The sequence below is a fragment of the Vidua macroura genome, chromosome 19 (assembly GCF_024509145.1).
Source record: "Vidua macroura isolate BioBank_ID:100142 chromosome 19, ASM2450914v1, whole genome shotgun sequence".
NCBI classification, from domain to species: Eukaryota; Metazoa; Chordata; class Aves; order Passeriformes; family Viduidae; genus Vidua; species Vidua macroura.
In genome coordinates, this window is record NC_071589.1 from 5,493,224 (window position 1) to 5,519,692 (window position 26,469).

Here is a 26,469-nt window from a genome sequence, read left to right on the forward strand (position 1 = left end):
AACAAAATAAAAAAAGGCTGGGAGCAGAGGGGGCCCGTGGGAAGGGGCTCTGAGATGCAAATCACAGTGGTGGTGCTCAGCACACTTTAATCCTTTGTTCAATTTAGCTGGGCGCAGATAATGCAACTAATTCAAGTGCTTGTCTCTGTGGTGTGAATTAGCTGGATAACAGCCTAAAACCTCTCCCCGGCAACAGCAAACCTGCAAAAAAAGGCAGAATCACAGCTCTTCTCTGTTCCCAGCTGCCCTGTCCAACTTTTGAGTTTGTCCAGTGGATTCCTGGCTCCCCTCACATCTCCCTGGGTGCCTGCTTATGGGGGAGGACTCTCCAGTGGGGCTGCAGACCCCATGGCTTTCGTCCACCTTCTGCCCCAGGCTGCAGGACACCTTTTCCCAAGGGCAGCCTGACCTGCGTAGTCACTGCAAGGACCCTGGGGATGTGCTGCAGGTGCCACACGACCTCTCGCTGCCTCCTCACTGCCTCCTTTTACAAAGGTAAAGGAACAAGGTTTTTCCAGCTCTGGCTTAGCCGTCTGTGCCACACTGAGCAACAGCGGTGCTGCAAACCCTCGGATTAACCCTTCCAAGGTATCCACATAGAATGGATGGTGTGAAAGTGGAGGGCTGGTGTGCGTTGTCCTGCTCCTGTGGGCTTGATGCTCTCAGGCAACCTGCTCCTGGTGTTGAGCAGTGAACGTGACAGGACTGGGACACCTGCGAAACACAGGCAGATTTTCACACGCATTTGATCATTCCATATTAGTAGGGTTGGGAATAGGATCGGAGTTCACAGCAATAGCCACACCTGGATGCCTACTGCAAACAGTGTGCTTTTGTTGGGAGCCAGTGAAGAGTGCAAAGGTGCTTCTCTCTATCAGCCTGTGGAGCACCTGAGGGCACATGAGTGCCCTGGACGGGACACAGGGAACAACTGCCTGTTTCAGTCTTTCTCTCCAGTCACTCTCTGGCAGCCACTGTCTGCCCTGATAAGCTAATCCTCTCCTGTTCATGTCTGAATGTTATTTCTTCTTCCAGTGATTCCCCAAGACATCAGCATCCAAACCTTGGATTTGCCTAGCTGTTGTGGAGCAGCCCTCGTAGCTGTTGTTTATGGCAGCAGACCAGGAGTGCTCACACAGTGATTCACCCATCTTCTGTGCCTCAGTTTCTCTCAGCTCTGATGGGGGACAAACAGCTGCTGGCATGAGGGTTCCTGGCTGCTCCCTGGAAGAACAGGGAGCCCTTTATGCCAAGAGACACAACAACCTGCAGCATTTATGTAGCTCACCTCAAAGGAAGAGGTTTTTATTTCACAAATTCAGGTTTATATTATGCAAATAATGACATTTATAGTCTTCAGTAAGAGCTTGTAGCTGGGGCACCTCTGCAGGGAGATGAGCAACCCACTTCTTCTCTGGAGTCACTGAGGAGGGAGACCCAGCCACAGGGTCCAGCAGGAAAGTCAGGCTGGGGGGACACAGAACTACTGCCCAAAGCAATGGGGCTTGGAGGGGGTGTTCAGAGACTGGACAATGTCTGCAGCTTGAGAACAGGAATGGGAATGGAGAAGAAGATTTCTTGCACCTTTCTGCCATCATGCTCAGCCCTGGCATGCCCTGGACACATATTTAATGAATGTGTAAAATAAGCTGCATGTACAGAAGCAAGATGTTTACTGTGTAAACTGAGTGGGGTGGTAAACTGCTTTTTGGGGTCACTCAGGGTAGGAGGGTAGGAAAGCCAAGCACTTGTCTTGGTAAATACCTTTATAAGTGACTTTTAAAGTACCTTTTCATCCTGAGACCATGGCTTGCTTTGCCATCCTCTCCCGTTTAGCTTATATTATATCCCAGATGACTTTTCCAAGGTCATCCAGTGAGGTGACAGCAGAGAATTCAGATTTAGCTCTGATTAAAGCATCAGCCCAAGTGGTGCAGTCTGGCCCAGTGCTACGGGCTTGTCTCTGCTGGATGTCACTTGTCAGCAGTTGGTTGCAGCCCTCAGGGGACAGGCTGTGCCTGGGGCACCGTGGAGGTGGCTGCAAGTCCCCTGCTCTCTCCCTGTCCTTACCAGCATGTTACAGCTTGGTAAACCAGCCCCATGCTCAGGAGCCTCAGCAGCAGCTTTGGGACTTAAAAACTGGGTTTAGCGGTGGCCTTGGCAGTGCTGGGTTAATGGCTGGACTCAATAATCTTAAAGGTATTTTCCAACCTTTGGTTGGAAATGGTTCTGTGATTCTTTGTGGTGGATACCAAAGTGCAAATGCCTCAGAGCTTGCAAATCACACTTGAGAAAGACCAGTTGAATTTGTTCCAGAGATCCAGATTAGCAAATCCTCTGGCAGATTAATTCTTGCAGAGGAAGTGTGGGTGTTTGTTTGGTTTTGGGTTTTGTTTTTTGTCTAAAGCAAGGGAAATGAAGTGACATTTCAGCTATGGGATTGCAGAGCGCTTTGTGGCAGGGAGCTGTTCGTTCCCCAGGTTCAGTCACAAACTCTTGCTCTGATCCATCCCTGGAACGTAGACAGACCCAACAGAAACTGAGGTCTCAGAGCACCTGAAAACAGGTTCCTGAGGCTGGGGGAGGATCTGAGCAACCCTGGAAAAACCCCTTCAGACCAGCTCTGCTAGTACTGAGAAAATGGTGCTGTGCCAAAGATGGAGGGAGTGCTGTTTATCCTGACTTTCCCAAGCAGTTCCCATAGCATCACTCCCACATCCTCCCCCTGCAAAAGGGATCAGGGTCCTGCCTGCACTAACTGGTCTTAATTAGCCCAACCAGCCTCATCTGTGTCCTCCTCCCACACCCCTCATCCTGTTTGTTCCCCAGCTGCATTTAAGTCCAGATCCTTGCGTGAATCACTTTTTGTTCAATTTCACTGCTGCTTTCTGCTCTCCTGGGTTGACTTGGGGTCTGCCTGGCTGCTTTGCGCTCCTTACTCACTGACAATGTGGGTATAAGACCAGGTGAGAAATCCCCCATTTGGGACTAGGTTTAATGGCCATTAGCCAGTGCTGGGATAACACGGCTTAGCCTGGAGATGGGAAATGAGAGCTGAGAAGGCAGCTGGCACCAGAGCATGCACTGACAGCTCCCATTGGCCTGCAGGAATTCAGCAAGTTGTGGCTTGTCTCTGCTCTTTATCCCAGTGGTGGATCTGTGGCTGGTGGGTGACTGCAGATGGTTTGTGTGCATGCTGGCCCTTGCCCTCCTGACTGCCACCATCCCCTCTGGTCCCAGCTGTCCCAGAGCCTGTGCTTTGTGTACAAAGTGTGGTGCTAAGAAGGACAACATCCCCTGAGGCAATGGGGATCTAGAGGTGAGTCTGAGGAAGACATTGTATAAACTCACGATGAAGGTGGCTTTGGGAAGAACTCTGGCTCATGCTGTGTGACACTAACCTGTCACACTGCCCTGGCCTGCCCTGGGAGTGGACAGAGAGAGGGACCAATGGTGGCATGGAGTATCTGAACAGATGGAGGTCCTTGCTAGGAGCCTGGCTGAGGTTACTGAGGATATCTGGAAGCTGCTGGTGCTTTTCTTCCAGCAATTGCCTGCATTTGGGAAGACTGGGGGGGGGGGGGCCACATTCCTGGGAAAACCAGGCTTTTCAAGAAATGAAGTTATCTTGTCATTAGCTGCAAGAAAATTCCTGCAGTAGGTGAGGATGTGGCAGAGGAAGAGAGAAATAAGATGTGATGCAGCTGTGGGAAGCATGGCTCTGCTTCAGGGCATCTCTTTCATAGATTGATATTTTGATCCTGAGCAGTGGCTGAATGTTCCCTTGAACAAGCTTTTAATTATGATTTAAATCGGCTTTTATTAATAAGGAATAAGAGACTCATTGGGAGTAGGATCAAAAGAAGCGTTTCCTTGTGGCTGACTGCTGGATCTGTGGAGCAGGTGGAGGATGTTGTGCAGGGTTGAAGGTGTTCAGCCAGAAATTTTGGAGCATGTATTTTTAGGAAGCCAGCGGGTTTTTGGGCTCCAGCTATTCAGCTTTGGCTCTTTAACACTCAGCAGATGCTCTGCCATCCCAGCCAGGCCCTGCCCAAGTCTCCTGTCCAAGGAAGATGTCCTGCTCTGAGGAAGATATGGGTGTTGCTTAGAGGTCACAACAGGGTAGAAGAGAAGATACAGCAACTTAGTGCTGACACTGAGGCTCTTCCTGCTCATACTCAGAGGGATCACAATGTTCAGTTTTGTGATTTCTGGAAAAGGAAAGGCAGGAACTCTATCCTAGTGGGAAGTGCAGGTCCCTGTGCACCTTAGTGTCATATTTTCGGAGGGGTATGGAAACAGCAAAATGTGGCCTTGAGACTTTGTTTCATGGGCAAATCCCCTTTAGTTTGGCAAATATGACTCTTCCTACTTTTTACATTTTTCTTTGTATTAAAATTTTAGGTAAAAACATACTGGAACATTGGGTTGAGGATGACCATTTATTAGTGTTTTCTGTCCGTTTGGTGTCTAATCTGCCCGCTTTTCTAAGACATCTTGAACTCAGTGTTCAGGTTAAAGGTCTGTCTCCTTGCTTGGTTGCCCAAATGGTTTTCTTCATTTTTAGATGCTGTCATTTGAATTCATCAAGCTCACTGGTGCATGTTTTCCTGGCTGTGGTAAAGGACCTGCTGCCTAGATGGCCCTGAGCTCAAGGATATTCTTGGTGACACAGAGACCAGTGGAGTTCTCAGCTCACTGATGAAACTTGAGGACTGTATGCACTTCACACTGCTGATGGACTTGGGTCAGACTCCTACCTGCTGAAATCTGGGAAACACCTGGGAGGGATGGAGGCCTCTAACAGGATATATTACCAGAAGGTCAAATATCTTTTGAGATAAGCTTTTGCTCTTCTGTTGCACCACAATATGAAGGTAATTACTAGGGCATTGCAACTCTTTCTTTACTGTGGTTTGGAGTAACCAACGTGTTTCTCCAGCCTGGAAAGCAAGAGGGTATGTGGCAGTTATTTACCATGTGAAAGTTGGGTTAAACCGTCAATAACTGCCTCAAAGCCAGATCTATGTGGAAGGACATGGCCAAGGTCCTTGTTTCCCAAACAAGTTAGTAAGCTGAGTTGAAAATATCTGCAGGCTTCCTGTCTGCAGACAGATCTGGCTTGATTACTTTGTTCCGGGTGAGGGTGGATGGGTAAGTGAGGAATTGACCTTCGGCTGTGTGTGAGAGCCTGAGGCAGAGCAGAAAAGCATGTGGAGGGGTTGTGCAAGATGTACGTATGGCTGTGGCAGGACCTCTGCACCGCTGCATTTCACCCTCCCACGTGCACAGAGGAGAAGTGCAGCCTCAGTTTCCACTGAATTTTGCTGGAGCCTCAGGCCAAGCAGTTGGATGCTGATAGGTGCCTGACACTGCTAAAACCCTTTTCTATCTTTAATGTCAATTACTATTTCCTCTTTGTCCACGGACACGAGCAGGCAGGCCAGAAAAACCAATTAATTAATTGTTTTCTAGGCAAAACTGTCAGGGGCAAGGTGAGCTGCCAGCTGGCGTGACTAATGGGAGTGTTGTGGGGAGGTGAGCACCAGCCCCAGGGAGCCTGGTGGGCCCTGGACACAGCCTTGGAGACAAGAGGGGGCCTGAGCCTCTCTTTCCAGAGGAGGATGTAAAATGGCTCCTTTTATGTTTTCCAGTGCAGAAAAGTCTGATGAGGGGATTTTCAAGCCCCTCTGCCATAGCTTGGTGCATGCACTATCTACTGACTTTACTCTGGCTATCATAAAATCTGTGATGTTTTGTCACTCATCTTTTCCCCAAGCACCTGGCAAAGCCACCTGGAGAAGTTTTTCCCCCTAGTTGTCTCTGGGGGTAGGAGGGACCAAATCCTGCTATGTGCAGGTATGAAATCCCTCAGGTGTTTTTGTGGTGCCGTTCACCTCCTGCCTTGGTGGTGGCACAGCCCCATGGACAGAGACCCTCACTCATAGGAGCTACTTGTCCCTGGGGATGTGCCTTCACTGGATATCCCACATCTTCTTGGGGCAACAGTGTTGGGAGGCAGCCTGGGGTGCTCTGATCAACCCAGACAAGAGTCAGGGCCATAACCCTCTGCTGAGATCAGTTCTGCTGCAAACCATCCCCCCTTTCCCTTCTGCTGCTGCAGCAGCTCTAGAGTAGCCTGGGTTTGGCAACAGGGAGAGCTGAGCTTTGGGCTCCTGGCAGCAGCAGGACCAGCACATTAAGAACTGATGTACAGGGTTGATTTTTATTTTGGGTAAGTTAACACACGCTGCCAATCCTGCACAACCTCGCATCACTTGGTAATGCTGAGGCATCACCTGTTTCCTGTAGCGAGTAAAGAAATTAATTTTTAAAGGAGTTAATGGGTTTCACAGCCTTGGATGGGAAAGTGAGGGATGGTGCAAAGACCTGGCAGCTCCAGCTTGCAGTTCCTGTAGGAACCACTGAGTAATGCTTGTGTCTCCTGCATGGTGACATAGCATTGTGTTAGAGGAGCCACCTGCCTGGCAGACCTGGAGCTGCTTAAAGGTCCTGCAAAGTCTTTTCCAGCTTATGTGGCCTTATCGGGCAGCCGTAAGGTGGGGTAGCAGGGAGGTTATGTCATTATGTAAATGCTGGCTGTAACCTGAATTTCTGCTGACAGGCCCTCCCTGATGAACAAATATGTGTGTGGTGTCAGTGGTGCCAGCCCTGCAGTATCCACCTCTGCCCAAGACTCTGCTAGCACTTGAAGTGTGGCTTTGCTTTGGGCAAATTCACTGGCAGTGCAGACCTGCAGTCAGGTCTGGGCTAGAGAAATGGGTCAAGAAGTTTGAAAATACTGTCTTAAATCATCTCATGCTGTGTGGTGACTTGGTTTAGCTATGATTTCTGGTGAGCTCCCTGTGTGGGGAGAGTCTCATCCTCTTCCACTGTACTGGTGTTAAACCCTGGTTTGGGTATGTGTCAGCCCATCCCTGCTCTGTGGCTTTGAGGGTCTTGTGGCAGTGAGGATGGAGACTGGCAGCCTTCAGAGTACCCACAGGAGGCAACAGCCACTTGTAATCAAGAGTAGGATTAACTCAATCCAAGACTTCCCATTCTTGCGTCCTTGGGCCTGAATTGCCAATGTCATCCAACCTCTGGCAGCACCAAAGCTCAAACAGCAAGACCCTTCCTCCATGTGGTCCAGTGTCGAGTAGGGGTTTAGCAAATGACAGCTGACAGGAAAAAAAAAAAATCCTCTTCCTGTTTTAGCTACTCACATTTAGTGGCTGTATTAATATTCTACTTGCTTGTGGTTATCAGTGGAAATGGTTAGGATAAATGTGGAATTTGAGATTATTTTATAGATGAAAACATCAGAAACAAGCTTTAGTTGTACTTTTATCCCTGAAAGCGGCCTAGGAGGATTCCAGATTCTCCTTTTGGCAAATGATTGTTAGAAGTGAATTGAAGCCAGAAGCAAGTGCCCAATCTGCACATTTCTTCCACCATAATGCAGTATCTGTGTGGTGCAGGCAAAGCATCAGGCTGCAGACTGCGCTTCAAACTTTTCAAACCCATTTCAGAATCTTAACTGGGAAAAAAAAATAATCACAGCATCTCAACTGTTATTCAAACACATTTAATAAACAAACAGAAACAGTAGCAAAGGGCACTGACATGTGACAAACTGTACAAAACCTCCGGGTAGGAGCCCACGGCCCGGCTACTCCGGCCCCTGCCCCACAGCCAACTAGGCTCCCTTCGCCTCAGCCCACTCAGTCACCCCTGAGAAAAATCAGTTTTTAAAAATGTGCAGAAACAAAGACACTTCACGAGGTTATTTCCAGTCTTGCCATAATGGAACAATTTAGGCCACTGGGAAAGTTTTTAAAAAACCAAAAGTGTCATACACTCCATTCCCAGGATTAATGCTTTAAAGTGAACCTTCCCAAGAGGCGTAAGTGCTCTTGGACAGCCAGTAGCTCTACCCCTGCTCTCCTACTCTACTCACCACAACATGCTACACTTTTTTAGAGTGAACGGGACAAATTTCATCCTAATTCAGCACTAATTTTGATATAGTTGTGACTGAGTGAAAGGCAATGGAAGGAAAAGCCCTGTTTGAGCACAGAAGGGATGCAACTGGTGCATAACGCTGGCACCAGCCCTGTCTCAGGGTAAAGGTAACTTAGCACAGTCAGGGAAGGAGAAATCCTTCACTGGGAATGTACCTGCTCTGGATGGACTTCATGCCTGGTCCTAAATATCCCTCAAAAACTTGAGCATCCAGTACCAATGATTGGTTTTCTACCATAAACTTGTTCTGCTGAACTTCAAAGGATCCTGCAATGGAACCCAGAGTCCGTGGTCCCCTGGCACCTTCTCACTGCCAAAAGCAGCAAAAAAGGGAAAATCAAGATGCAACTCTGATCTTTCTTGTGCTCATCAGTTAAGCAGCTGTGCCATTCACCTGCTAATGATCACTTTTAGGCTCTCTTTGGCTCAGAGGGGAGAGCAATGGCATCACTGCATCAGGCAAACCCTCCAGTGGGCTTCACCACGTGTGGTGTTTTTGGTGACACAAAGAAGCCAGGGAAGTGTTTGTTATTCTTGTCTACTTGAGCTGTACTGGACAGAAAGTCTCCCTCTGCAGCCAGTGTTGCTTTGAGCTCCAAGGTGTTCAGCTGGCATCAATGTGACAAACACAGCCTGACCTGTTCCTGTTGCCTTTAGTTTGGTATTTCTTGACCAGTTCCCAAAAACTCCCTCCTCTGAGGAAGGGGAGTAAGACAAATGAGAGTGTTAAAGGGCTTTTCAGGCTGCTAACTTGCATACATGTGCTTGATTTCTTAGCTATGAGCACAGACAATGGCTGAGGCTACAGCATAGGGACAGAGGAGGGAGATCTGTACACATCACAGTGTTGTTCAGGCCCAGCCAAGGTGTGTAGTCTGATCACACAATACCAGCTCACCATGTTATAAACAGGGCAGATGGAGGGAAGCAGAGCCGGGTTTTTCAGCGTGATGGAAAGCCAGATGTGATTCAACAGCCTGTCACTGACACAATATGAATTCAAAGACATTTGGCACAATCTGTTGTTACCAGGACTAATCTAGCACAGACAATTAACCAGTCTGTCTTGAGAATGAGGCAAGGGCTCCACCGGAGGAGGTACGTTGGCAAAGCAGGATGAAGGACAGGCAAGATGACATGCAGAAGGACTGGAGAGAGGCAGAGCACAGCGGTGCCACTCAGTGTCTTTGCTGCACATCTTGGTTGCTGAACTGGTTGTTGGACTGTTGGCAGGACCCTCTCAGCAACAAGTGGTTAAGATGGAAAACCTGCCTAATTCTGTGTCAAAACTTTCAGGAGAACATGGGTAGCTGAAGTCCTCCAGAAAGGAGCCCAACCCCTCAGTCCAGGTGAGGAATCTTCTGGTAGCTTATTGAGAAACATCTGCTCTGAGCTTGTCAATGTCTGAATTCCAGCATCTCCGAAGCTTTGCTGTAATGTCAGTTTGGGACTTGACTGAAAATGACCCAAGTGCCGGGACACTCAGGCTACAAAGAACAAAGCCAGGATGAAAGGGGAAAAACATGCAGCAAATTCCTATGAAATTCCATTTACCAGACTAGGAGGGACATGCCCTTGGTTAGGGGTGGCACAGAGTAACAGAGGGGAACCAGTGACTGCAGTTTGGCTAAGATTAGAATTCAAGAGAGGCACAAACGAACATTTTGCACATCCATCCAAGGCATTCCAAAAAAAAAAAAAAAAAAAAAAAAAAAAGGAAAGAAAAGTCACAAAAGTTGACACATCACTTTGGACAAGAAACATTACAATAGTTTGGCAACTTTTCACCAAACCCCCCCACCACAGCTCTGTGATGTCCCTCTGTAATTTGAGGTGATCTCTTAAAGGTGGGGACATGAGGGGGCTGCAGGTAAATCATTGTGTGTAAATAGGGGATCTCCTCCGCAAAGGATCTTGTGGGATCAGACAAACCTACCTGCTTGGAACAGTACAAAAGAAATTCTGTCTGAAGCCCTCCCTGGTGAGAAGGAAGGAAACAGAGCCCACACTGCTGGAGACAAACAAGGCAAAGCTGAACTTGGCAGCAGCAAGTCCCTAAACCTTGTGACTTTGCACCAGGCTAAGATATGGCCATGGCAGGGTACTGGGGGGGAAGATATCACACTCTTCCTCTGTGGAGAAGTGTAAAGGATGGGATTATAACTCTATCACTGTTTTGGGTGAACACAGGCCTCTTTGTTTATGCATACAAAGTAATGGGCTTTGGAAAATACCAGGAGCCCATGTGGAATTGTGTTACCGGTGAGACCCGTGTCAGATGGACACACAACTCCCCTCCCCTCAGATCTAAACTCAGCTCTTAGGAATTGAACAAGGAACAGATACAAAGCAAGGACAGAAAGGTTTGTGAGGGTTTTTTAGGAGTGGTTGTTTTGTTCCTCCTTTTAAAGCCCTGTTCTTCAGATTTGGGGGAGAAGGGGGGGGAGCCCTGCAAGGTCCCTGCACTTTTCTGGTGGCAGACCTGGGTGCAAGCAATGGCACAGCTTAAATATGGACCTTCCCACCCACAGCAGCCTGTGGAAGGTGGGACTGATTACAAGGGCCTGGGGACCTGAGCAACCTTCACAAAGGCTCTGACTGGGAATCCAGCCCAGCCATTGTTGGAAAAATTCAATACAGCGCTGGCCAAGTAAATAAAACAAATACTTGTGGAAAGGACTGTCCAAGTGGAAGAGTCTTTTCCTTTCTCGGTTTCCAGGGTAAGAGAAAAGCCTTTGGTTATGACCAGAATTATTTGCCGTTGGCAGGACAGGCTTGGCTTTGCTTTGCATTAGCTTGGTTATTGTACAAGGGCTGGGTTGCTCTGTGGAGAGATGCTCTGCCCAGCTGGACTGCCCTGTGACATCTGGGAGTTTAATGGAGTGGACACTTGAATTACATCCGGGATCCTCGCTCCTGAAGAATCTGAAAAAGAAGAGACCTTCTATGAAAACCTCAGACAAATTTAAATGCAAAAGTTCCTGTTCAGAGTCCTTGTTTTTTGCAGAGAAAGGAAGCATGGACTAATGTGAGAACAGCTTGCAGGCTTTTATGCCACGGCAACAACTGATAGGCTGGTTAAGGGTAAGTGAGCACCTTCTCTAGAAATCCTGCTCAGCTGCTTGCCAGGAGGTAAAGATGTTGCCTTTTGTTTTTATTCTGGGGGGAAAAAAAAAAAGTGAATTCATAGAATAGTTTGGTTTGGAGGGGACCCTAAAACTTATCTTGTTCGATCCCTCTGCCATGGGCAAGGGCACCTTCCACTAGACCAGGCTGCTCAGAGCCCCATCCAACCTGGCCTTGAACACTTTCAGGGATGGGGAGGATTGAAAGAGAACAAAAATCTTGTTTCTCTCTGCAACATCCTTCAACCACAAAACCTAACCTCAAAGGTCCTTGCTAATCTGTTCTCCCTCTTCAAGTTACTCTTTCCTTCAGTATTTTGGTCTTAATCTGAAGTGCACAAAGAGCCTTAGCTCTTGTCCTACCCTAAATAATGAAATCTTTCAAGAGGGGATAGAAAGACAAAGGGAAAGCTGATCCACAGAACTACTGCTGCAGCTTGGTGCAGGAAAGGTTTTTCTTTCTCAGGGAATTCAAACTGGTACATCTGAGCAGGTGCCTTACCTTGGCTTTCTCACTTGGCTCCTTGACAATGCCATTGGTAGAATTGTTGAGCTCCCTGGACACAACACAGAGGAATTCTGCCTGGTCTTCGTTTCCATAGTTATAGGAAGATCCAATGCTGATCAGCTGTGCAACAGGAGACAGCCAAGGTAACTATCAGTATGTTTTGATTTTATTCCTACAGTTGCTATGAGATAGGACTGTCCCGGGAGATCTGTTCTGGACTAAGTGTCCCCTGCAGCCTCCTCTGTGTGTGTGTAAGGCAGGGACACATCCGAACTCCACAGCCCTCTAGTGGCACCTGGAGCCTCGGGAAGGAATTCCAGCTTGAAACTAATGCTGAACACAGCAGAACATTGCTCAGCTTCTGAGGGTGGAAAAAGGGAAAATAGATTGTGCAATATATAATATCCAGTTCACTCAGATGTGGGCAGGCATTGCAAGTTGCCTGGTCCTCGCTGTACTCATCTCTCAACTGCCTTGTGACTGATGTGGAAATGGGAATTCTTTACCCCAGGCAGATGTTGGATTAACTGGGGACATGTGGCAAACAGACACTGTCCTTTATTTGGATGCTGCCAAGATGGAGTCTGGTATCTGTGTAAATGGGATTATATTCTATTCCTGTTGTGCTGAGGGGGTCTGGACTCAATCCAAGAAATCCCATCTGTCTCATTCATCATTATTACATTAAAAGGACATCCTGGAGTACAGAGCTAATTTGTCATTTACAACTCAGTTCTGCTTTCCAGAAAATAAATCCAAGTCATCTGAAGAAAGCATTGTGACTTTTACCAACTGTGTATGTCCAGGAAACTTTAATGTACAGCGTGCACCTTAACTTCCATGTCCAAATAGATTTTGGAAGAGCCAGCTCCATATTTATGGATTGTAGATTTGAAAAGGAAGATTAGGAAAGATCTAAAGGTACAGGTTCCCATGAAAGGCACTGCCTATAGCCTCAAGGTTTTGGGGGTGTGAAAGGCAGATTCTGTAAACTGTTGGACAGCAAAACCTGGGTGTTGGAGAACTGCATTTTCATGAAGCAATGAGTGGTTCTTGGTCACAAGATTTCACTATTTCCTTACAGGGGCAGGTTTTTGGCCGCCTCTCCACTCTGAGATAGTTTTCAGGCATTATAGAACAGATCCATAAGAACAACTGATGGGAAGTGCTGTTCCTAATCTTCTGCCTCACTTCATGTCAGCACATTTCCCACAGCATCCACCTGTACTGAAGCTGGACTAAATAGGAAGACACTGCTGTAATCCACAGACCCTAGTCTGTAGTTTCTTATTATAAAATAACATAACACACAGGCCAGCTGGCTCCAGTTCTCCCTCCTCAGAAATAAGAGAACTGTGTTTGATTCCAGAAACCAAACGTGGAACTAATGCCATATGCAACGGCAGCCCTGGAACTAGCTGTGCTGCAAAGACATCTGCAGAAAGTTCTCATGTCACTCAGGGACTCTTTAGCAAATGCAGCAGTTGTGGCGTTAAGGTTCCAAGAAAGTTGTGCTGTGTTTTTTCATGGCTCTGATCATTTTCCTGGATGTAACTGTTATGCTGTGGCATGGTGTATGTGATGAAATGCAGAAGGGAAGAACTGCTCTGGGATTTGACAAGGAGACAAGAAGCCCTGAGAGAAAATGAAATCTCTCTGGCAGCTTGAGCGACTTCTGCTCTCCCCTGTAGGTAACTGGACACAAGTGGATTGCTGCTGAGGTCAGGCTGCTTATTCAGAAGAGCAGAGCAGTGTGAAGAGTAACTCAACAGGCAACTCTGATTATTCCACAACCAGTTTTCAAGGGAATTCTGCCATTCTTTGGTAATGGTACCTGTTCAAATTTCCATCCGTCGGACATGGTGGACACCATCTGTGTGAGCTCTTCCTCTTGGCACTGCAGCACTCTGTACACATGTTTCACGGGTCCCTGGAGCACAGAGAACAATTGTTAAGTGTAGTTTAGTAATTGCTTTACTAGTATCACTCTAGAAAATTAATAAGCAGCTCCTGCTCTCGTCTTAGGAAGTCAGAGCCCCACAGGCATTCTAAGGATTTTTTTATCTCACTGATTCCAAAACAGAACCATATGCCTGGCACTCTTCTCTTAAAAGCTTTCTAGTTGTCTAAGCTACAGTGAAAGTAAAACTTCTTTAGCTTTCAAAGCCATTTGCTGCTTTTTGAAAACATTTCTGAAATTGAATCTACTGGATGTGCTGATATCAGCTGAGCATCAATGGGAAACATGTCACAGAGAGACAAAGGGAAGAAATGGTTTAGAGAAGGAAGAGTTTGAGCTGTTCTTTGCCAAAGCAGTATGTTTTCCTTTACAACCACCCATTTCTGCTCCTGGCTCCTCTCCTCTAAGTGTCCCCTGCCTTTCCCTACAGTGCTGAGATGACTCAGTGGTCTGTGCTTTATAAAGCCACACTGAGGACTCTTTGCTAGCCATGCCCTGCATCCGCCTAACAGCATTTATTCCCCTGTTACTGCTGAACCAAAGAAGTGCTACTGCAAGGGCCTGCAGCCATGCTTGTCCTCCTGTGCCACAGAACTGACTCCATAAGCTAGAGGTGCATTACTTGAGAGGTTCTGTTCTCGTTGTCCCGTATCCGCTCCTTCACCAGCCGCACAAGGGACGCGATGTTGTAAAACTCAGCCTCTTCCAGCACCCCTGAGGAGGAACCCAAAGCACAGATTCTGTTACTTTGCACAGGATAGAATGAAGATGATTCTGTCACAAGGATGCAAACCTGCTGCTGACTGCGAATCTAGCCCAGATGTCAGAATCCCAAGTGTGCCACCCACCTCCTGCTCTCAGGCTAGGAGAAAATGCCTGACTAGCTGTCACCTCCTTTTGTGACTTAAGAGGATCTTTAAGAAAGATTATTCCCCTTTCCCTGGCATTATCAGAAATCTCATGGTACAATGTCTATTTCTTCACCCAGCCCCATCAAGGCAAAGCCCTCAGAGCTGCCTGTTTGGGGAGAACCATGGTCTGTGAGGGGCAGATGGGCTGTAACAGACCTTGGGCTCAGAACAGTGACAGGGTGTGCTGTGAGCTGCAGCCTCTGCTGTTGGGAAGACACAGAATCTGATGACTTAATCCCTGCTAATGAGCAATTAACAGTACTAACAGCACTCTTGGGAAACTTGCTCACACTCTCACACCAGTTTATGGTGAGGGCTCCTGGATGTGCTATCAAACAACACTTCCAGCCTTTCCTGCTCTTTTTGTCTTACCTTCCTCTGCAAGCTCCTTGTTTATGATGAGCTTCCCGTGCCGGAGGTAGTTCAGTATTGGACCAAAGTACGTGGGGTCTCTGTCAATGAGATAGGCCCCGGTCTCATCCTGAGAGCAAAACAGGGATGGCTCAGTGGTACCAGGAAAAAATAATTTCAATCTAACACAATAAATCAAACAGTTTCTCTTTGAGAATCTGGATTCATTTGCCTGTGGGAGGTGTACAAATGATGCTACATTTAAGCCATTTTTCTTTTTCAGTATCTGATCTACGAACATTGCAGCCCCAATAAGGCTGGCAGATCCTTACATGAAGCACTTGTACACACAGTTTATGAACCTGGAGAACAAAGCTGGGATTAGGAGGGCTTTTTCACTGCAGTAAGAACCAAAATCTGGCAGTTGTGTTCTGGCTAAGCCTATTCTCCAGACTAGTTTAACAAGGAGGCTCTGGAGGAAAATGGGATCTCAAGTTCTAGCTAAAGGCACCTGACAGCCAAAACAGTTCTTTTGTTTTTCCCTTTCCACTACTGCAAACACTCATTGCAATTGTCCAGCCATGTGTTCAGGAATACAACAACTATTGGCACTAAATAACCATCAACTGACAGCCAAAAGCATCTCTTGAGCAGCTTTGAAGTGCAAGCCCTCTGCAGAACTCTCACATCCTTCTCTTAAGAACTTTGAAGCATTGTTTCTCCTGCCAATCTACTCTACAGCAATAAGAAACTCTGTAAACCCACTCTGAAATATCTCCTCTCCTCACTGATGCTACTGATATTTCAATCATAACCAGGATTTATCTTGTGAATAAACTCTGAATGAAGCAGCAACAGACTCGACTAATTCTGGCTGACTCACTCCCAACGTATTTACACCACCTTGTGCAGATGGTCCTATGGAAAATCTGCAATTGCAAGAATAATTGTTTGCAAATTCCTTACAATAAACTGCAGAGACTTCAAAACTGTCCAGCCATGCAAGGAATGTGCACCATGATCTTTTATGAGAATGAAGTGAAATATATTAAAAACCAAACCAACAGCAAACATGCTCAGGGTGAGAAATTGTAACATTCCTGTTTCTAGGAGTTTCCTTCCCTGCTGTAACTTCCGGGGGAATGTGGGCTGCTCCTTGAGCGCAGTCCATGGGAGGTGGAGGGATCAGAACCTGTGGCATCTGGGTGTCACAGGCGCGAGGGCAGAGCCAAGTCCTGTTCTTGGGGATGCCACCACCTTCCTGACCGTGGGACACGAGGGACAAGCCGATGATGTGTCAGAGTGACGTGCCCCAAACCGTGGGACATCGGCTCATCCACAGCCTGGGCCCGGGGCCGTACAGGAGGCTCGGGGACAGCGGCAGCCGGGAGTGTTCCCCCGCTCGTGGGACAAGGCTGGGCGCCCTGTGACACCGGCTGCCATGGTGACTCAGGGAGGGGCTGTCCCGGTATGGGGGGGTCCCGGCCCCGCCGCGGCCTCACCTTGTCGGAGCCGAGCTCGGGCCCGTCCTGGCAGCAAAGACGGCACAGGAAGGACTTGGGCTCCCGGCACAGCGTTTGCCGGGTGCTCACGAAGTACGTGCCGCCCACGTTCAACCGCACCCACTTGGAGGCGGCGGCGGCGGGCGAGGACAGCGCCCCGGCGGACCCCGCCGCCGCTCCGGCCGCGCGGGGGCTGGGCGGCCCCGGTGCCCCCCCGGGGCCCGGGCTGGGCGTGCGGCCCCTCGGCGGCCCCTCGGCCATGGCGGAGCCTCAGCGCCCGGCCGCCGCCATCGCCGCCCGCGCCGCTTCCGGCCCGCGCCGCTTCCGGGGATGATGACATCCGGTGAATCCGCGTTCTGATTGGGCGACGGGTGCCGAGGGGGCGGTACTTCCGGCGGCGGGGATTGCGGTGTCGGTCAGTGAAGGTGAGAGCGGGGCCGGGGAGCGGGAGGTGCTCGGGAAAGGGGTCCCGGGCACAGAGAGCAGCCAGGGAGCCGGGGAGGGGGATCTGGAATCCCGAGGCTGGGGGACAGAACAGCCTGGGGACGTCCTCGGTGTTGGGAGGCTGGTGGGAGAGGACGGGGGCCAGCGTGAGGTCGCGGCGGAGCTCAGGAGCGACCCCCGTGTCCCGATCCCCCAGGATCCGCATTCTCTCCGTGTCCCGATCCCCCCGTGTCCCCGTCCCCCGTGTCCCGCCCCATCCCGCCCCCTCGGTGCCGCGTTCCCGACCGGAGCCGCCCTCCCCAGCCCCGCTCCGCGGTCCCCGCCGGCGCTGTGACCCACCGGTGTCTCCCGGGCCAGGCGGAGCCATGGCGGGACGCAGAGCTGCCCTTAAGGCCGTGGACTGGGCGGCCTTCGCCGAGCGAGTGCCCCCGAACCAGCGAGCCATGTTCAACGCGCTGAAGACCCGCAACGATGCGCTGACGGCCCGGTGAGTGCCCGCCCCGCTCCGGCGGGGCCCGCTCAGCCCTCGCCCAACACCCAGCCGTGAGTGCTGCTGTCTGTCGCTCTCTGTGGTCCCGCAGGAGTGGCCTCGCAGGTATTAAAGCGGGTCACCTTGAGGCAGCTGGTGGCTTTTTTTGGCAAATCACCTTTAGTTAATCTTCCCCAGAGTAAACCCGTAGTTGCAGTTCTGTGAATGCACCTTGCTTTGGCTCAAGCTTTGTCACTGTTAAATGCTCTGCAAATTCATCTGTGGTTCTCAAATCCTTTAGCATCCTTCAGATACAAGTGCTGGCTGTTGCAGGGAATCTTGCTGATTGCCTCTGGCTCAGTGTTGTGAAACAGCCTCATCCTTCCTCTGGGGCTGCACCCAGAGGGGCTGAGTGAAACGGGGCAGAGCTGCAGGCTGAGTTCTGCCTGTCTGTCCAGAGGAGTCTGTTCCAAGGGCAGAGGGATTTGCAGAAATGGCATGTTTCAAACCTGGGAACACCTAAATTAAACACAGCAGGCTGTGCTGATGCTCAGGTTGCTGCTCATGTGTGCTGTGCTCCATCCTTTCAGGTTGGCTGCCCTACCAGAGAAGCCCCCGGCCATTGACTGGGCTTTCTACAAAGCTAATGTTGCCAAGGCTGGAATGGTGGATGAGTTCCAGAAGAAGGTCAGTCTCCTTGCCAGATGGGTATTGCTCTTTAGAGTTTAATTGGGGCATGGAGAGGAAAAAACCAGGATCAGCAGAGGAAGTTGGTTGTGTCACTATGAAAATTTGCCTCACAAGATTGGAGGCACCCACTGGGCTCAGATGGGTCTGGGAGCTTTGTTTTGGGGGCAATAACTATGTGATAGGGTAAGTCTGTGGTGTTGGACCTTCCAGCTTTCTTACAGTACTGTGAGGAACGGGTGGTGTGTGTGTCCTGGGGGTGGTGGACAGGACAGAGGAGATGTCTGGAAGCTCCTGGGTGAGCATCTGCTGCTTGGGAGGGACAGGGAAAGCTGCACTGATCACTTTTAGCTCATTAACATACGTGGTTGTGAGCAAATCCTAGGAAGACAGGAGGGAATGCTCCCCTGCTGCCGGGGAAGGTGACCTCGATGTGAAGGATTGTTTCAGTCAAACAAACCTTAAAAAAATTTGTCTTTTCACTTTACAGTTCAGTGCGCTAAAGGTTCCTGAGCCAGTGGATACACAAACTGCCAAGATTGATGCCCAGGAGAAGGAAGCTGTAAGTGAACCATTCCCTACTGCTGGGGTTGTCCCTGCCTTCTGTGGGGATGGGAAAGGGTGAGAGGGAGGGGATGTTCTGGATGTGCCCCTGCACAGGAAGGGCAGTCTGAGCCAGGGCACAGCTCTGCCCTTCACACATGTCCCTGGCATTCTGAGCAAGGGGATCCCTGCACAGGGAAGGTTTGGCTGTTTGGGGTCTGCTGGAGATTCCATCAGTTACCCAGTGTAACAATGATGGATTTTAATGCCAACTGAAAATAGGGTGGGGGGGTGTGTGCAGGTTCACTCTGGGTCAGTGCCTTTATGATAACCACTCTCCCCACGTTCTCTGCTCTCTCCAGGCCAAGAGCACTGCTGAGTACATCCAGGCTTCCAAAGCCCGCATCGCCCAGTATGAGCAGGAGGTGAGGCTGAACTTTGCTTAGGCAACATTCTCTGGACCACACCCCTTGCTCTCCTGGGTGTGCTTTGCTCCTTCCTGCTGACCACTGACTTGTGATGTGTCTGTCCCTGCTTCCACAGCTCCAGAAGCTTAAGAACATGATTCCCTTTGAACAGATGACGTTTGAAGACTTGAGTGAAGCCTTCCCTGAAACCAAAGTGAGCAAGGAGAAATATCCATACTGGCCCCACAAGCCAATTGCTGATCTGTAAACTGATCAGGGAGCAGTTTAATTAATGACTGTCAGACTTCATGATCTTCTAAATAAAGAGCTTTCTCTGTCTGTGGCTTAGATCTTAGACATGAGTTCTGAGTAACGTGGAGCAATACAGTACTCACAAACATTCCACTTTTCCTGGATTTTGTGTTTTCTACTCATGAGCTTGTTTTGGTAGTAGGGGACCAAGTACCCTGTCCTGCTGATCAAGGTGAGCCCTATGAAATGCAAATAACCTCCTGTCCCTCTCTGTAACCACGAGGTGGAGGGAATGGAGTTCTCCTGCCCTTGCAGGCAGACGCTTGCTCAGAAGTTGAACGTGTCTAGCCCTTTGAGATGCTGGAGTGTATATGGCAGTGATTTGTGTGTGTCTGGAGTGTCTCAGGACTTCTGCAGGCACAGGTCTGAGGCTGTTTTCTGGGCTGATTGTGATTGTTTAGGAAAAGCCAATTGCAAAAGGAGTTGAAGGAGTGTAGGTGTGTTGAGATGCACATAAAAAAAGTTACTTTTTTAGTCATTTTTAAAAACACTTAAACATGGTGCTCCTTTTCTCTGCCCTGTATTTCTGCATGCTCCTGATCTCACTGGAAGTCACACAAATAATAGTAAAGACTTGCATTGGTTTATTTAATAATCTGAGGTGGAATTCTTAAACACCTTCCCTCAAGATGGAAACTCCTCTAAGAGAAGGCAATCAACTCCCTTTCTTGGTCATGTTTGAGGTCAGAATTACAGATATGTAGAATGAAGGTGTTATCCTCAGATTTTACAACTGTTTTATTCAAATACATTAGTAGCTGACAGAATACTTCAAGAACATCTGTAGTTCTACTGAACCAGAGTACAAAGCACTATGCATGCAGATGTTGGGTCCTGTGGCTTTGGATTTTAATTTAATTTTATTTTATTCAGGAAACTGAACTGCAGCTCTATGAATTGACCAGGAGAAAATTACAGCAGGGAGTCAGAAGCAACATAGTAGAGAACAACTGAGCTGGCACTGGGCAGAGTAGATGTTCAACTGCTCCATTTTATAGAAATCACAGTAAAAAAGAACAGGGACAGGAAGAGGTGGCTGAAGAGAAGCACCTTCTCCAGAACTGGAAGAAACGGGTCCAGCTCCTGCAGCTGCCAGAGGCGCTTGGTAGGCTGCCCTTCTCCCTGGGCCTTCTTGGGAGGGTGCAGCAGCTGGGTACCCCCCTTGGCCAGATTGCCCGTGGGTCTCTTGGGCAGCTCCTGTGGGTCTGCAGGGAGCCAAGGGCAGCGTCAGCACAGCGGGGCCACCATGGCCCACACTGCCTCGGGCACTGTTTGCCGCTGAGGAAGCCCACCCTGGCTCCACTGAACGTGCAGGAAAATGCCCCAGACCTACTCTGTTACAGGTGTTATGGGTTGTTTTACCTTGCTGGAAGCTTCTGAGGACCTTGTCCAAGCGCAGGGATTTGCGCTGCTGGTACAACAGGAAGAAGGTATCTAACACAGCCATGATCATGAGCAGGAAGGTGCCCAGGAAAAACACCACTGCAGAACAGGAAAACAGAGAAAGCTCTGGATAATTGGCATTTTCTTACATTCCATTGCCTGGTGGGGAACAGGGAAAGTCTTAACTCCAGCAAACTTATCAAGCTTAGCTGTTCATCATCACTTCAGTGTTCATGAACGTGCCTATAAACACCCAAAAACCTTCCTTAGGGCTGGTACCTGGGTGAAAATCAGGGTTTATAGAATAAAGGTGGGTACCTATTATGGGTGGCTTGTTGGAGGAAGTTGGGAGGCTGTTGTTGAGAATCACAGCTAGCATGGAGCTGCCAAGGATGATGGCAATCTGGAAGTTGATTTTCTCCTCGAGAGAGCTGGGACCAAACAACACAGCCATATCCAGCAAGTACAGGGCACACGTTGGGAGGATCAAGTTCAGAATGTAGAGAGTGGGTCGTCTCTCCATGGAAATCTGTTGAGGAAGATGGGCAAAGTTTGATGAGCAGGAGATGACTCAATGTGTTGACAAATGCTGGTCCCCTAATGTAAAAAATAATCTTGTTTTATACTGGGTTTTTTTTTGGTGCCAAATCAGTGCAATATAATATGGAAGTGCTGCCATACCACATAGGTGACCACAGAAAATCCTTTGTCATCCATCATTGCTGTGAATTCCATGATGCTCAGGTTGGTAAACTTCCATTCTCCATCAGTTAGGATTAAGCTCTTGCTGTCTTTCATGATCTCAGCTGGTGTCCGTCTCGTCTTCATGACAAAGTCTGTTACTGCTTGGGCAGGAGGCAGAGGGGAGAGGGAAGTGGAAGAATTTAGGAATTTGTTAGAGGTCAGTTATTCCTCTCCCTTTCCCACCCAGCTGAGGGTGTATGCAGAAAGGAAGTGGGAAGGTTCATGCACTGCTCAGGTTTCTCAGCTCATGAGGGAGAAATTAAAAAGGTCTCTGTGAAGAGGCTTGGCTAGACCTCTGGGATTGTGGATCAGAGGGGAAACATCTGTTGAATTAGGGCAGTTATCCTTTGTGGATGGGACCAGGGAGATTTTGTATCACCTCTGCTTATGTTTCAACCCTTCCTGTAGGGGTGAACTCTAACTGCAGTTTGAATCCCTGAAACTGTCCTTTTAATGGTTGTATTTTATGCCCTCGGAAATCTTTTCCAACCTTAGGATTCTATGATTAATTTCCTCCCATTTCTATGGCTTTCGGGTGTGTTTAAAGATCAGTCCTGCAAAATTCTATGTGAACAAGTAGCAGTTTTGCAGGAAGCCTCCTGGTCTCGGGTCTCTTGGTTTGTAGAAACCAGTCCTGGGAGGGGCTTGCCACAGAACATCTGGATTGTTCCAGAGATATTGCTGGGAAATGTGCCAGGACAGGATGGCAGCATTTTAACTAATTTTCCCATGTCTCATATGACCTCAACCCCACTGTGAGCATATGGGGCTGCTCAGGAGCCCAGGAGTTACCAGGGCCCATTTCATCTAGTCCTCCTTCTCCAAAATCAGCCCAGAGGTGGTAAAGCTCAGCCTGCAGCTGTACCTGGGTAGAGGAATGAAGCTACGCTCAAGTTGCACATCTGGGTGTCGAAGGGGAACTTGAGGATTATCAAACTGCACGTCAGGGTGACCTGGTAGGGCCGGGTGGAGTTGAAGCTGCCGTTGTGCATGAGGACCACGTAATTCAGCTCTGGATTTTGCCCGTTCACTCTGGAGGGAACAGACAGGGAGAGCCTGAGCCTGAGATGCTGCCTGTGCCTCAGTCCCATAAAACCAAGCTGTGAACACCCTGTTGGGGGGCTCTTAGCCATCACCCAGCCATGGGATGCAGCAAGAAGAGAGGAAACCAGGTCTGGGAGAAGGGCTCATGAGCCCTTTGGGATCAATTTTTGCTGTAGCTCTGCACCTCCTGAGCACCTCCTGCCTCTTTGCCCTCTGCTTCCTGCCCTCACCAGGGCAGGGGCTCATTCCTGGCTCTGCCTCCCACTCCTTTCTCCCTCTGGAGAGCTGGTGGACGTGCCCATCCCTCTGTCAGACCCTCAGTGCTCTGCCCTGTATCTTTTCACACACTACTAAAGGTCACTTTATTCCACAGCAGTGCTGGTTTCTGCTGCTTCCTTGGCTTTAGCTACAGCCCAGATGGGATATTCCAGGAGCTGTTACAGTATTACATAGCCACTAAGTGCTTTGTATAAACTGTGGTCACCATTAATCTAAATTAGGAGGCTCTCGGTTACAGAGAGCTCAAGGGAACAACTTTTAGCCATCTGAGTTTGTCCCATTTCCTATAATATAACCAACAGTTTGTATCCTTTGTACCTCTGTTAAGCCAGCGGATAAAAATGAAAGGGGAACGTACCGCTCTAAGAAGAAGATGGGGGGCGACCAATACGTATCCATGGGCAGGACAATTTCAGAGATGTTACAGAAATCCCGTGGGTTCCAGGTTGCAAAAGGGTTCTGCCATTCCTGAGGGAAGAAGTTGCAGGAGAGAGATGAGCTCTGGGCTAGGCACCAGACTTTGTGTTGGGCATCAGGAGAGAAACGCTCTTGAGGGACCTACCATGTTCAGGACGAAGTAAAAACTGACTGTCTGGAGCTTTTCCACCTGGAGAAACAAAGATATTTAGCTGATTTTCTTAGATGTATCCAACATAGAAGCTCTTCCCTGAGCACAGATTGCAGCAATGGGGCTTGGGAAGAGAGCTCATGGCTCTTGATCCTACGGCTGAACAGTGGGAGCACACAGTCCAGTGGTTAGGAAAAACAATAGATTATTTCCACGGCAGTGTCCTGCAAACGCACTGCCCAGTTCAGGCACTCTGCAGGGTGTTTGGAGCCTCTTACAAAGCAGGCTGCTTGTCTGGATGTGACTTCTGGAAGGAGTGGGAGAAAATACCCCAGATTTTCCAAAAGTGCTTTCCAACAGCAGAAAGCTGAAGTGGAAGGGGCTGATTCTCACTCCTGTGGACTTGCTGTCAGAAGACTCAAACTCTGGCCTAGTAATAGCCCAGTTTCCTGTTGTAAAGACTCATTTTGGGTCCTTACCACAGAGAGAATTGCCACCAGAAAAAAATCCATCGTCACTTCCACAGGCTCCTTCAAGCCTTTCTTGGGCAGAATGTATGTGTGCAGCTTGTCATGAGAGGAGATGTTCAGGTAGTCAACAATGTCATAGTAGGTGCAGAGGTACTTTGGAGCAGCCCCTGCTGGAAAGAGAATTCCACTTGAAACACAAAAACATCAGGCAACTTTCGAGAGATGCATCAAAAAAGAAAGGGTGTGGAGCTGTGGATGTGAAAAACATAATTAACACACAAAAATCCCTTCTCACACAGATGAGAACAGAATTCCTCAAAGGTTTTCTATCCCCCTTGCACTTACCTGTCCCAAGAGAAAAGGTGAGGATGGCTACAAAAACTCTCTGCATCATCTCCTGCTTCCAAATAAGGAGGAGAATGGTACCGTGTATCTTATGAACCGGTCCAGAACACGTCATTTGTTGTGTGGAAGTTGATTTGATATTTATTAACGAGGGATAGATTTTTGTAAACAGACATTTTATCTCTTAGGAGGAAGAATTTGCTAATGGTTTGATGCACTCAACTGGCTCTTGGGAGTAGCCTTTAGTTGTGGTCAAGGAAAAATAAGGTCATTAAAAAAAAATCCAAGAATTGGAAGGAGAGGAAAACAAAGGACCCATCCCTACAAAGAAGAGGCAAAGAACCAGAGCTACTCAGTAGCTAATTTAGTCTCATTTACAGGGCTGTGAGTTTGCTGCAACCCCAGTGAAAAGGATTGGGAATTAGTGCTTGTGTGACTGAGGGCTGTGGAGGAGGCTGCTTTCATTGGAACCCCGTCCTGCTTCCCAGCAGACCACACTGTGTCATTTCCCACTGAGCCCTCCATGCACCCATGGATTTTCTGGTTCTGCCCCCTTGCTGATATCCCATGCTCCTTATGTTCTTTTCTGAGACCTCACAGTTAAGATGAAAGGCTCAGAGACTTCTGGGGTTTTTTTATCTGTCTGTGTTTTCCTCTGCTGCCCTCCTCTCCATCTCTGCCTTTTTTTTTTTCTGCTGTCATCCCAGTGATCCTTGTGGGTCCCTTCCAAACCAGGATATTCCGTGATTCTCTGATTCTGTGAATGGCTCCAGGCCAACAATTGCAGTCAGCAAGTTCCACAGTGGATTCCCCCTCCAGCAGCAGAATTTTCCATGGCAGCAGATGGTCCTTCCCCAGCCGTGTCCCCTGCCATGCCCCCTGTCCCCCATGGCCTCCCATGTCCCATTGCCATGTCCCCTGTCCCCTCCGGCCTCCCATGTCCCCCATGCACGCCCGTGTCTCCCGCGGCCCCCGTGTGCTCTCCGGGCCCGCGTCCCCGGCGCGGTCAGTGCCCAGGGCTCCGGCGGTATCCAGGAGGGATGTGGGGGGTGATGCCGGGGATTAGTATCATCACCGAGGCCCCCATCACACAGCGACCGCGTGGCCTAATGGATAAGGCGTCTGACTTCGGATCAGAAGATTGAGGGTTCGAGTCCCTTCGTGGTCGGTCTTTTCGCCCGCCACCCCCCCCCCAATTTTTAAATAATCTTTTCCCGTTTCTTCCCTTGCATATCTGCCCCTCCGCGGGGTGGAGGGAAGACGCGAGCCCAGGCTGGGTGGCGGCGCTGCTGGTGCGGCCCGGTCCCGTCCCGCGGTGGCCCCGTCCCGTCCCGCGGGCGGCCCCGGGACGCCCCCACAGCGCGGGGTCGGCGCCGTTCCCGCGGGCCGGGGCGCGCGCCCTGCGCAGCCCCAGTGGCCTAATGGATAAGGCACTGGCCTCCTAAGCCAGGGACTGTGGGTTCGAGTCCCACCTGGGGTGAGCCCTCCGTTTTGCCTCTGTCAGCTCCGTTTCCATGCTCTTTCTCCCCATTTCAGTGCCGCCGGGTCTCCTCCACCTCCACCTCCTCCTCTTCCTCTTCCTGCCGCTGCCGGCTATTGCTGCTAGTGGGAAGACATTCCTCATCCGGGTGGGAGATGCCAGGTGAGGAGGTTGATTCCCAGGGAGAACTCCGAGATGTGGCTAGACCAGCGCCCTGTCTGAGCACGGCACTGGACACAGAGTCTGATGTGGGGAAAGACCAAAAAGCAAGGTCGGGATGGTCCATGATGTGTTTTGGGACAGTGAAGTCCCCATGGCAGCTCCAGGCTCTCTCCATGAGCCAAGAGCCGCTGTTGATGGGATGATGTGACTGTCTGCTCCCGGCCAGTGGTCCCTGTTTAGATTTCATGGAAAAGGGAAACAACGAGGAGCTGCTACAAACTGCCCCAGGCTTGGGTGCAAAGGTGGATGTTTGGTGCAATAAATTGTGTGGTCCCAAAGTTCAGGAGAGGCTGTGATCGAGGGGACAACAACCAGATTTGCTTTGGGACCTGAGGATGAGAGGAGAGGTGTTAATGAAAGGCTGATTTTTGGAGGGATGTCAGTGAAAGTATGGCTCTGGCCAGGTCATGGACATCCTTCAAGGTGTCCCAGAAGGCAACAAAGCAGAGCAGTTGCAGTTATTTAATTACCTTTGTCTGGGCAGAGCTGGGTTTTTCTTAAATTTCAGCTGAATTTTTCTCTCCTTCCAGGTGCTCCCTGTATTATCAGCTGCACCCGAGCCCCAACAAAAAGCTCATTGATGCTGGTTCATGTCCACCTTGCATGGGGGACCCAGCAGGACAAGCTGGGATGGTCGGGAAGCTTTACTCCACCACAAACCACACCTCCATGAGGGGCTGGTCAGTGGGG

General features: G+C 49.4%; 3 protein-coding genes, 1 long non-coding RNA gene and 2 other non-coding genes across 6 annotated transcripts; 4 read left to right on the top strand and 2 right to left on the bottom strand.

Moving 5' to 3' along the window:
* The first annotated feature begins 258 nt into the window (after positions 1–258).
* Positions 259–4,833, top strand: LOC128816632 (uncharacterized). The gene is made up of 2 exons (XR_008439975.1): positions 259–495; positions 4,568–4,833. It is a non-coding gene; the product is annotated as an uncharacterized LOC128816632 (long non-coding RNA).
* A 2,739-nt stretch (positions 4,834–7,572) lies between these two features.
* On the bottom strand, positions 7,573–16,643 carry KCTD2 (potassium channel tetramerization domain containing 2). The gene is made up of 6 exons (XM_053994402.1): positions 16,383–16,643; positions 14,902–15,010; positions 14,241–14,332; positions 13,493–13,588; positions 11,653–11,778; positions 7,573–10,950 (listed from the first exon to the last, which is right to left on the bottom strand). The coding sequence occupies exons 1-6, from the start codon at positions 16,641–16,643 to the stop codon at positions 10,921–10,923; spliced, it is 714 nt and encodes a 237-aa protein (XP_053850377.1). The 3' UTR covers positions 7,573–10,920.
* A 66-nt stretch (positions 16,644–16,709) lies between these two features.
* On the top strand, positions 16,710–19,287 carry ATP5PD (ATP synthase peripheral stalk subunit d). Its single transcript, XM_053994672.1, has 6 exons — positions 16,710–16,807; positions 17,184–17,313; positions 17,886–17,982; positions 18,473–18,544; positions 18,888–18,950; positions 19,069–19,287. The coding sequence occupies exons 2-6, from the start codon at positions 17,192–17,194 to the stop codon at positions 19,198–19,200; spliced, it is 486 nt and encodes a 161-aa protein (XP_053850647.1). The 5' UTR covers positions 16,710–16,807; positions 17,184–17,191; the 3' UTR covers positions 19,201–19,287.
* Positions 19,288–20,032: 745 nt separating this feature from the next.
* LOC128817006 (5-hydroxytryptamine receptor 3A-like) lies at positions 20,033–25,701 on the bottom strand. Its single transcript, XM_053995073.1, has 10 exons — positions 25,550–25,701; positions 25,308–25,495; positions 23,742–23,902; positions 23,257–23,301; positions 23,053–23,162; positions 22,237–22,403; positions 21,309–21,469; positions 20,946–21,156; positions 20,607–20,726; positions 20,033–20,449 (listed from the first exon to the last, which is right to left on the bottom strand). The coding sequence occupies exons 1-10, from the start codon at positions 25,699–25,701 to the stop codon at positions 20,223–20,225; spliced, it is 1,542 nt and encodes a 513-aa protein (XP_053851048.1). The 3' UTR covers positions 20,033–20,222.
* On the top strand, positions 25,173–25,245 carry TRNAR-UCG (transfer RNA arginine (anticodon UCG)). Its single transcript has one exon. It is a non-coding gene; the product is annotated as a tRNA-Arg (tRNA).
* On the top strand, positions 25,485–25,557 carry TRNAR-CCU (transfer RNA arginine (anticodon CCU)). Its single transcript has one exon. It is a non-coding gene; the product is annotated as a tRNA-Arg (tRNA).
* Positions 25,702–26,469: the final 768 nt, after the last annotated feature.